Source organism: Oncorhynchus mykiss, chromosome 7, assembly GCF_013265735.2.
Source record: "Oncorhynchus mykiss isolate Arlee chromosome 7, USDA_OmykA_1.1, whole genome shotgun sequence".
Lineage (NCBI taxonomy): Eukaryota > Metazoa > Chordata > Actinopteri > Salmoniformes > Salmonidae > Oncorhynchus > Oncorhynchus mykiss.
The window spans coordinates 70081603-70093696 of record NC_048571.1 but is presented as its reverse complement, the minus strand read 5'-3'; the positions used below and the strand labels follow the sequence as shown (position 1 = coordinate 70093696).

Below are 12094 nucleotides of genomic sequence, written 5' to 3'. Positions count from 1 at the left end.
AAGACATCCAACATAGAACGGCCACTCAGATCACACCCTGACCAAACAAAACATAGAAACATACAAAGCAAACAATGGTCAGGGTGTGACAGTCGGAGTCGGTGTAGTACGATTCAATCTTAACCCTGTATTGACGCTTTGCCTGTTTGATGGTTCGTCAGAGGGCATAGCAGGATTTCTTATAAGCTTCCGGGTTAGAGTCCCGCACCTTGAAAGCGGCAGCTTTTCCCTTTAGCTCAGTGCAAATGTTGCCTGTAATCTGTGGCTTCTGGTTGGGGTATGTACGCACAGTCACTATGGGGATGACGTCCTCAATGCACTTATTGATAAAGCCAGTGACTGGTGTGGTGTACTCCTCAATGCCGAATCCCGGAACATGTTCCAGTCTGTGATAGCAAAACAGTCCTGTAGTTTAGCAATGTTCAAAGTTTACCCAAAATCCAACACTAACCATCCCATCTCCTCCCTCAAATGTAGAGGCATTGAGCATGTTGCTCTACCAAGGAGAGGAGGTAACATGGAGATCCTACTACTACAGAGGGAGGTTTACTGGATATCCTATTTAAAAACTTTGACCCCTAGTGGTCTGAATATTGACTTTGATCTCAGGCCCTTCTTATGACCAATTATATATTCTGTGAACTAGGCTTGTAAATGAATGTATTCTTTCTACATCTTATCAGAGTGCACATACTATGTTCCCACTGTTGATGATGCTTATTATTATTATGGTTTAACCAAAATATTACATGTAACAACATTTTAAATGAAATCAAAAATATTGAAATATATAGGTACAATTAAATGAAATAATAATGTATGTTGATGCTAATGTTATGCTAATGTTATTGGCATAATATATCCAATATGCTATGGGATATTGTTTTTTAAGCTCAATTCATTCGGATCAACCTAGCAATTACGACACACCCCTCACTTTTGTCATTGGTTGCACTAATTGCACTGTTTGTCTACATAACCTGGTTCAAGCATTCATGGCATTACCCTGAAGAAGGCACAGTGATGCCGAAACATTGGTGTTTTTTACCCAGTAAATTACTGGGAGGTTATACATTCGGAGTGTGCGACTCTCTTTGTTTTATAATTTACAGTTTATTCACCGTCAGTCAGTACCTTTACACTAAATAATTGTCTCTGGGTGTGCGCCAGCTCATGCTTTTTATTAGACATATCAGCTTGCAAACAATGTAATAAATAAAATTAAAATTGAGTTAATAAAGCCACCTACAAACATTGTCTCTTTTTTTTCTTTTTTGAGTTAGGCAGCTCCAAAATGAAGGTGTTTCAGCCTAACTCAGTGCTTTCTGTGGTGGTTGGGCAGCCAGCGGAAAAATACAGATCGTAGGGGTTGGTAATGTTCTCTAGTTGCCCTGTGATTGGCTCAGTGTTCTGTCAATCATGGGGACACTACGTCACCGCAAAAACTACAGGGAGAGCAAAACAATTAAAGTCCCTTGGGTGCTGCCAGAGATTTATATTAGAAGTGTCGATCCAAGAAGGCTCAAGGTCATTGGCCACAGATAAAATGATGTCAAATCACGTTATATCTATCGTAGCTTTGATTGGACTGATCATGTCAACATCATACTTTCAAAATCTTAGCTAGCAAGCTAGACAAGCAGTCATCATCATGAATCAAGACGACAATCTACTGGCAAATCCTTTTCAATCCTTGTCATATGAAGAGACATTATAGATAAAATGTATCTGTGCTCATCGGCCACTGGACATAAACATTACACAAGTCGGAAATCGCAAATTCAACAGTGAGTGGTTTGGAAGGAATCAGTGGCTAACTGCAAGCGTTGCAAAGCAATCACTAGCCTGCTATTCAGTGGAGTGGTCCAAGTCTTGGTTTAAGGGTCTCTTTTCCAAGCTTTAAAGGAAAAACATTCAGAAAAACCAGAAAAGGTTGAGTACATTGGCCATGCTGTCAATCCAGCATGACTTCTGCTGTTTTCAAAACATCTGGTAACTCAGAACTGGGAAATCTCAGACTTCAGTGAGATCAAGACAACTTGGAAAAAAACAACTGGGAAAATGCGTTTTGAACGGTCAAAGAACTCACAATTCCAAGTCGGGAACTCGGGCCTCTTTCTAAAGCTCTGACATGAAGATCACTGATGTCATGATTCAACCTTGTTTTTTCTTCTTCTTGGAGTTCCCAGTTGTCTTGAAAGCACCATCAATCCAGAGAATGGCAGACTTTGATGACAAAGTTTGATGACAAAATTTGCCCACAAGAAGGATTGCCTCGCCACCTTCCTGTTCATGGTGAGACCAAAATTGTCTTAGGGAGATATGTATATTGTAGCAAAGAAAGTAATACTAAGTGTATGTTGTCATAACGTGGCCCTCTTTGGGTACAGCCAGCACCATCCCGCCCTCTCTGCACCATCCCCCCCTCTCTCTCACCACCTCTCTCTCTTTCCCCTACACCCAGGCTTTGTTAGGCAGGTCATAAATTCCTAGAGGAGTTCTCTCCTCATGGCCAGAGTAGAGAGGGAGTAAGGTTCACAGGAGAACAAAGGAACCTCTTCCACGTCACAGAACTTGAGAACTGAGCAATTTCCTTGTTTTGGAGGTGTACAGGGTCAGGGAAGAATCCAGCTACGAACTGGTCCGTGTTGTACAATTTTCTGAAACTCATGAGAGACAATACAGCCACATTACCATAACTCTGTTTATACAAGAGTCTCAGTTGTGAGGCTTGCATCTAATTGTTGTGTAAAATGAATGAGTAAAGATGGAACTATTTGTGAAATTATGTAATGTGATTTTAAACTGTTTAATGAAGGAAATTCCAATTCCCTTTCAATTTTAACTCAAATCATTGGCCCGCCCCATGAGCACAGACATTGATCTGACATCATGGGACAGCCCCTTTCTACTTTTACGAATATAACCCCCACAGGGAGGAATTCCCTTCAGACCAGCTTACCTCGATTACCACGAGAGGGCTAAGGTTTGAGGAGAAACCATAAACCTGAGTATAAACTAAGGTTGTAATGGTTGTTGAAACTCCGACAGTATCGATACCAACAGAATAAGAGCAAATCTTTGATACTAATTACTAGTCTGCAGCTAGGAATTCTATACCATTGAATGCGAAGGGCGACAACCGCCGAAACATCTATTCTATAACAACATTGCTGAATGTTACTCTGAACTATCCATTCTAACCACGAGAGAGAGAGAGAGAGGGCGGACAAACTCTCCAACAGAAAGACGAACGATCCCAACAGAGATCACGACGACACACTGAGCATAAATATATGTATTGATTGCAATTATTCCCGAATGAGTGAGCGTTCATGTGCAAACGTTTAGCATTTCAATGAATACGATCATCAAGTGTGTAGTGATTAATTTGCGTAATTCCCGCCTTTCTCAGTCTACACCCACTTCCCTTTTGTCCACCAATCCGTAATACCGGTTTAGCCCACTAGGGCACATCCCCTATCATTTCCTTGTAACCATATCTACTTTGTTTGTTTGTATGTGCATTTCTGTGATTATTTAGTTACTTAATAAATAAATGATTGAGACAATTGATGTATGAAGGATTCATAGTGAAGACTGTATTTGTGCAGATAACCAACAATTTACGACGTTTGGAATGAGACTAACGTGAGTTAAAGAATAATTCATTAATTAGAAGACTAATTGATCAGATATTAAAATATCTGAAAGTTATATTAGGAAAATTATAACCTATTTTCCACGGTGCCAAGACGTTCTAGTTAATTACATTTACCTGAGTAGTTAGTCACGTAATAATAATTACAGAGAATTGATTGGATAAACTAACAGTCTTCAGTTTAATGATACCAAAGACACAACAATGTTGTGTAGTAAGCTGTTAGTAGCCCATGTGCCTCACCCTAATAAATTGGTCGCTTTCCCTCTCATAACTCAGCCTACTGTTCTGAGCTGGTGGTGCACATAGCCTGGTATAGAGAAATGTCATCATTGAATATTGTAAAAGCTTTCATTGTCTGTTTATATGCCCTGTTTATTTATCCTACGGTTCTGGCTTGGTGTACAGGGAAATTACTGTAAGAATAGCCCATGTTCTGAGCTCTGTCGCTGTACATTTCAAAAGTGCTGAACAAATAGTTTTATTGACTACGTCTGTCTTGGCTTGCTCATTAATGTCTTAATAAAAATCATGGATTGCCTCTCATCAGCTCATCGTTCCCATACGCCATAGTTTGTACATGTCAGTAGAAACAGCACTTGTTTAAACAAGTCAGTCATATCAACTATGTTTTTTAAAAAGGCAGTAAATGAGGCTGAATGAACTGTTTCGCTGCCAGACAAGGCTCTGCTGACAGCCAGGTGTAACAGTGGTAAGGATTCATGGTGCTGAAAAGAAAGCTCTGCTGTTGGGACAGCTTTATGTAGGCGCTAACAGTTTATGGACACCTTTTGTAACTGTTATAGTGCAATTATTTACATTTTAAAAGTTAAGTGACACACATTTAGGCTATATTGAAGTGTTAGGTTCTAGGTGTGTGAGCTGCTCAGATTGGAGAGGAGGCAGAGTGTACACTAAGATTTCCTGAAAAAAATGGGCCTGCGGGGAGCATATGTGGCCACAGCAGGTATCCTAGTGGTTGGAGTGTTGGGCCAGTAACCAAAAGGCTGCTGGATCGAATCCCCGAGTTGACAAGGTAAAAATCTGTCATTCTGCCCCTGGGTGCCAAAGACATGGATTTTGATTAAGGCAGCCCCCCTGCACCTCTCTGATTCAGAGGGGTTGGGTTAAATGCAGAAGACACATTTCAGTTGAAGGAATTCAGTTGTACAACTGACTAGGTATCCCCCCTTTCCCTGTTATAGGATGACTTGGGAGAATGATGATCTGCAACAGACACCCCATCTCATTATCAGAAGTAGAAATACAGCCAGACTGGCCTGCTACTGTGCCTTTCTAGACTGTATAAATTGTGGAGAGTAGACTCACAACCAATTCAAATGGAATTAAACATTCAAATCACACAGCTTCTGCGCTGTTATTCAAATTATGATTTCACTGCATGCCTAGAGTAGACTTTGGTACTCATTTGAAAACAATATTGCAATTATTCATTGCATTGTGGTGTTGTAGGCTACTCTAGGTACGATAATTGTATTGTCCCTAAACAAGATACGTATATAGGGGAGCTTTTTGAGCTGCGTGTCTCATGTCTTCACTGTTCTTTCATACGCAGTGATGCACCTGGCCTCTCCGCTGCCTATCAGCTATTCCTTTTTGTTCATGTGGATTCATATAGAAAATATATGCAGCTTTGAAGGCTTTTATGTGTGGTATGATTGCTAGTTAGCCTATTTCAGATCTGGACAAACAATCCACCTACCACTATTGTCGCTATGAATGGTGGATAGAGAGCAGGATAGACAGTTAGATTGGTTGACTATACTGACCTGTGGTATGTTAATAGTTAGTGTGTTGAAAAGCATAGGTCAAAAGGGAGTACCAAACACCTTGATATAGGGGAGGAGCATGCAAGCACATCAGGACATTTGGCTAGGATGGAAGACATTATGTAGTAAAACCTGCAAAAGAATGAATGTAAACCAAACCCCTTACATCTTCCTCTCATCTGCCCCTAGCTGAACCTGAACCGGAACATCAGTGTGCATGTCCAACAGTGGGTCCGGTGGCCCCTGATGTCTCCCTGGTCTCCCACAGTGTATGGAGCAATCTCCCACAGCCCACCCTCTCCCAACCCACCTCAGCCATGCAACCCAGGCCTCCTCACCCAACCGTGGGTCCGGTGGCCCCTGATGTCTCCCTGGTCTCCCACAGTGTATGGAGCAATCTCCCACAGCCCACCCTCTCCCAACCCACCTCAGCCATGCAACCCAGGCCTCCTCACCCAACCTTGGGTACCCACAGCGGTGACCCTGGGGTGTTCCTAGGGAGTCCTGGTACCGTAGGACCCCCCTCCCTTAGGGAGCTGCAGGTGACTGTCCCTGATGGACATTCACTTGGAGAGGGCAGGGAGGGGGAGTTACACTGGGACTCTCGTCCACCTCCACCCACTGGAACTGAGTCAGACTCTGCACTCTATAAAACAGGCTCTAACCCCCCTTCTGCTACAGACCACCCTTTAGTGTCTTCCCCTCCCAGCCTAGTTCTCCTGGAGACTGTTGGCTCCAAGGACAAGGCTTTTTACTACCCCCAGACTGAAAGGGCGATGGAGGCTTCTGCAGACAAACCAGCAGGGAGAGGAGCAGCAGGTTCACCCCACAATCTCTTTGCTGTCCCTAGGGTCAAGCTGGTCACACCTGTCCCTTTCTTGTACAAGGCTCTCATCACCCTCAGTAGTGATGAGAGCACTGCCTATGTGTTGGCCAAGAGGTCACTGGACGCCAGGAACTATGGAATATATCAGGATGGAGTTTCAACAGAGACCCCTCAACTACAGGAGACTACAAAAACATACCCAAGCACAGAGAGATATTCACATGACTGGAACCATCCGATTGGGAGCACTGCGACTGAAGCATCTCCACATTTGAAGATGACAGAGGAGGAGCCAGACAAACTACACACCACTACAAAGGTCCTGGGCCAAATCAGGAAAACTGAGTCAAAACATACTAGGACATACTATGAGGAAGTCTTGAGCACAGGTAAATACTGTAGCATAACACCCTGTTTGAACTACTTTATGTGTCCTCCTCCTGATTCAAAATACACACATTCACTTGCATAGAGATTTGGCTGTTTTCTCTGGTATGTACCTGATATTTACCTGATACTTTAAAGAAAGTATTCGTAAGTATGTGGTACTACCAAATGATGCATGTTTTAATGAATTTTAAGGAAACAATAAAGTAACGCATGTTGCTGTGTAATACCATTTCACCATGTAGAATAATCTTAAATACCATGCCATCATCCCTCAGATATCCTGTCAGAGAAGACAGATGTGGATGACACTCCTATTTCAGAAATGCCCAGTGAAGGCGCAGAGAAGAAATTCCAGAATAGGAAAACTGGTCATTACGATTCCAGCACCTACTACCAGACAGCCTTTATCATTGCAGCCATGTGCGGTGGATTTCTCCTCATCACAACACTATTCAGTGAGAAGAAGGTCAGAGGGAACACACACTGAACAAACAATTGTAGTGCCCAACTAAGCTGTCAGAGACAACTAGTTTACATCTGCCTCCACATGTGGGGATTAACCCTGCTAACCAATCCCACTCTAATTCCTACATAGAAGTCTAATTGAATATTTTTTTCGTTTCTCAGAGACTCCGAGCCCTTCTCCACAGTGCCAACATAATTGAAAACCAGAGGTAAAAAATGATATTTAATATGATCCTTAAATGTCATGGTGGTAAAAACAGAAAACTGTTTGAAGGCTTTTTACATTAATCAGTGCGGCACTATTGCTAGGCAACAACCACAACACAAACATTCAGACATGGCGATGGTGCAGTCAACAGTGACATGAATCGTCAGGCAATGAACTTATGGTTTTGGCTCAAGATGATCATCTGCAACTTATACTCAACTCCAACTCAGTGTCATATTGATTTTTACTCAAACATTCTCTGGAAATCAAAATCTATAAATTGGCTAACGTTTATTGGTACGTTCAGTCCTAGTGATGTGATGTCTTTCCACATGTTCAGATGAATTCATTCATTTAAATAAATGTATTGTTGATTAATTTATTAATATAAAACTGCAGCAACTGTCTGTTCTGTTTTAACTTAAGTAGCCTATATTTACACAATGATCACATGCTACCTCACCCTCACAATTCCATTGACTAGTCTTCACTAAAACCTAACCCATTGTGTTGTGTTACAGCTTGAATTAAAAATGGATTAAATAGATTTGTTTTCTCACCCATCTTGTCACAATACCCCGTAAAGACAAAGTGAACATGTTGGGAAAATGAAATACAGAAAATATCAAATTTACATAAGTAGTCAATACAGTTAGAATCCCCTTACAGTTGTGAGTCTTTCTGGGTAAGACTCTAAGAGCTTTGCACACCTGGATTGTACAATATTTGCACATTATTCTTGAAAAAATTCTTCAAGCTCTGTCAAGTTGGTTGTTTCAAGTCTTGCTAACAAGACTTGCTAGTCTTGTTAACATAAACTCCAGTGTGTATTTGGCTTTGTGCTTTAGGTTAATGTTCTACTGAAAGGTGAATTTGTCTCCCAGTGTCTGTTGGAAAGCAGACTGAACCAGGTTTTCTTCTAGGATTTTGCCTGTGCTTAGCACTATTCCTTAAGTGTTCACTCCAGGACATCACTTTGTATTCAGAACATAAAGTTTATTTCTTTGCCACGGTTTTAACAGTTGTACTTAAAATATTCAAAAACATGCATCTTGTTTGCATTAAGGCAATATTCTGTACAGGTTTCCTTCTTTTCACTTTGTAATTTAGGTTAGTTTTGTGGAGTAAGTACAATGTTGTTGATCCATCCTCGGTTTTCTCTACCTAAGCTACCTAAGCATGATTTCCAATCAGAGACAACGATAGACAGCTGTTCCTGATTGAGAACCATACCTGACCAAACACAAAGAAATAGAAAACATAGAAACATGAACAATAGAATGCCCACCCAAATCACACCCTGACCAAACCAAAAATAGAGACATAAAAAGCGCTCTACGATCAGGGCGTGACAGGGCTTTCATACTTATAGACTAAAGACATTTTAGCTTTTTATTTTTTATTCATTTGTAAAAGACATCATTTCACTTTGACATTATGGGGTATTTTGTGTAGACCAGTGACACAAAATCTCAATGTAATCCATTTAAATTCAGGCTGTAACACAACAAAATGTTGAACAAGTAAAGGGGTGTGAATAATATCTGAAGGGACTGTAACATGTTCCACAGGGCATGCCGCAACATTAAGGACATTGAGCTGCAGTATTATAAAGTCAAGGATTGAGAGATCTGGTAAGAGCCACTAACATTCCTTTCCACGTCTTCAGCAAGAATGAACGCTAAATGATTTATTGAGTCATTAGAAAACATCCTTCATTCCTATCCAAGCACTTCAGATGGCCAGGGTTTGGTTTCGCTTTGAGCATTTCTCAAATGGTATGTTCTTTACAATGCCCCACATGTGGAATTGGCTGGGACTAATGCACCCCTATTGAGATATGAGGGAAACAGTTCTCTCCCTCTCTCTCTCTCTCGCTCTCCCTCTCTCTCTCTCTCTCTTGCTCTCTCTCCCTCTCTCTCTCTCTCTCTCTCTCTCTCTCTCTCTCAATATATCATTCACACAATGACTAGGAAGTTAGTCTCTCTCTCACTCTCTCTCTCACTCTCTCTCGCTCTCTCTCTCAGTATATCATTCACACAATGACTAAGAAGTTAGTCTGTCTCTCTCGCTCCCTCTCTCTCTCTCTCTCTCTCTCTCTCTCTCAGTATATCATTCACAAATGACTAAGAAGATAGTCTGTCTCCCTCTCTTTCTCTCTCTCAGTATATCATTCACGGATGACTAAGAATTAGTCTCTCTCTCTCTCTCTCTCTCTCTCTCTCTCTCTCTCAGTATATCATTCACACAATGACTAAGAAGTTAGTCTCTCTCTCTCTCTCTCTCAGTATATCATTCACACAATGACTAAGAAGTTAGTCTCTCTCTCTCTCTCTCAGTATATCATTCACACAATGACTAAGAAGTTAGTCTCTCTCTCTCTCTCTCTCTTTAGGATTGGTTTCAACTGCCAGTAAGAGACCAATAACCACCTAATTTGTCGAATAAGTGGAAGACATGGACATTTGGCTGAACTATTTTACTCGTGTCACTTTTGTATATAAATATCTAAGAATATCTAAAGTAATCTATTTTTATACAAATTAAGTTTATTATTGCTTGAAATATTGCTGGATTTTTTTTTTACAGAGAATCTTATGGTATCAAAGTTATACAATATTGGCCTGCTTCCATTATTTTTTTGTTTAAAAGGTTTGAGTGAATTTGTCGCTCATAGACTATTTGGACGGTGTCATGTACAACAGAAATAGTGTGGACCAATCCATCCTCCAAAGACTCTTCATCACGGCAGGAGTTAGCGACTTCACCTAACTCTGATGCTTTTTTCAATGTCCTGCCATCAAACATCTCCAATCGTGACTGATAGATCCTCACAGTGAAATGCACAGTTCAAGAGGGGAAGAACCTCATTTTTTATTACATCGGCATCTGTGTTTGGATGTGTCTCCTAAGTCAACATCAAAATGAAGAAAGTCTGTGTGACTGAAGCACTCCCATGACATTGTTGAATGGAGTTGGGTTCTTGAGCCAAAGTAAAACCAGGTGCCATTACCTCAAGCTGACAGAGGGATGTATCTTTGGGGATAAATAAATTAAATAGAAAAAAAACGTTTTTAGTGAACTCCATAAATGCAATGATGCATCATACTGGATTAATTTGCATTTTAACATTACTCTGTTTTGTCCCTTTCAAATTATGACCTGTTTCTCATGCCATGTTGTGCTGATACCAATGAGAATGTATGACAATCTCCAGCAGTGTGTAAACCTATTAGAGCGCTCCATTCCCATACAGTGAATCATATCCATATACAAAGGATTGTGTTATAGTCAAGTGGCGTGAGTTGAACATGTTGTTGGTCCTTTGTCCCTTTCAATTGCTTAATTGGGAAGTAAGAGAATGCAATTGAAGTGCTGCTAATTGCTGACTGTGCCTAGAACCTTCAACAAGCACTACACAATTAAATAGAAACTGCAATTCCATTTTCAGTTTGTTACCTAAATTATGAAATGTTTCAATATGACTTGTGCCCTGTAATAAGTGCAAATGAACATCTTGACAGTGCTAACTCATATGAGTCACCCTTGGATGATGCTGTATTTTGGATCAATTGTGTTGATTCAATGCAATGTATTAGATCATGTTAAGCCCCAGGATCATGTATGTATTATTTTAATACTGTATACAATAATAATAATACAAATAATAATGAAGATTGACATGGAACTGTTAAATATTTAGACTCTTATGTACAATTGCAGTAAATAGAAGTTGAGGTGTTGTCTGTTCATATTGGTCTTTGCTTAGGCCACGATTCAATCCAAAAAGGTGTTAGAGTCATGTTATAGTGCGTTTGACATAAAGGAAATAACCGATTGAGCTGACATATGCAGCGTTTACCGTCAATGCAATCTCAGCAAAAGTGTGGACATTGCCTTAAAAGCTGCATTGTCTTTAGATTTAGGAACTTAATTTGATCACCCTGTTGTAGAATAATTTAAAACGTGTGGTGTTTTGATGTTTAAAAAGGTTTCTGAAGTTTGTAATTTCCACTTTGAAATGTCAGACTTGATTTTTCCTTAAAAATGTATCAACCCCTACAAAAATGTCCATACATATTAATCCACATTATAATTGACATGTCCTGTTGCTGTAGCAAACCAGCTCATATTAAGATCCTATATCTGTACGTGTGAACGGCTTGAAGCCTTAGTGTCTAAATGCAGAAAGAACAATATATTAAAGGAATCCTCAATAAAATTGGACTGGAATGAATCCCTGGTTTTGCCTGTTATTGTGATGATTCTGTTCAGTTCGTTATTGCTTTGATGTCTTGGACGTATGAAAATGTCACCAAGGTATAAGATGACTTCAGTAAAAAAAAAAAAAAAAAAAAGCAAATACATCAAGAACCCTTTTTGGAGCAGACGTTGGCTGAAATAGATGTGTATTTAGGTATTTGTATTTGAAAATCGTCTTTTCATTGTATTTGAGTATTTTCAAATAAACAAGCCAATACAACGACTTCTTCAAAAAGTATTTCATCCAACACATACTTGAAACCAAATATTCTACCAGATTCATGAAACAAAGATCACTGTGATTCAGACTCCTCTTTTACATAATAATTGATGGTTTAACTATAACAGTATTTGACTTCACATCACATTAAATTGACCATGATATTGTCCTGGGGTATGTTTCACTGGTGTTATTTGGCAATGAGGATGTCAGTTTGAGGTGTTTGGTGCAGAGTGACAGTAGATAATTAAGATTAAGACTGCCCTTGTAG

At 40.0% G+C, this 12094-nt stretch overlaps 1 protein-coding gene across 1 annotated transcript in view; it reads left to right on the top strand.

Moving 5' to 3' along the window:
- csf1a (colony stimulating factor 1a (macrophage)) overlaps positions 1-11664 on the top strand; it is a 31439-nt gene extending 19775 nt beyond the window's left edge. Inside the window, exons 6-10 of the mRNA XM_021610384.2 lie at positions 5641-6666; positions 6943-7133; positions 7295-7341; positions 8912-8974; positions 9736-11664. Coding sequence (XP_021466059.2) covers positions 5641-6666; positions 6943-7133; positions 7295-7341; positions 8912-8966 — 1319 coding nt within the window. The 3' untranslated portion in view covers positions 8967-8974; positions 9736-11664. The remainder of the gene's footprint in view (positions 1-5640; positions 6667-6942; positions 7134-7294; positions 7342-8911; positions 8975-9735) is intronic.
- The last annotated feature ends 430 nt before the right edge of the window (positions 11665-12094 follow it).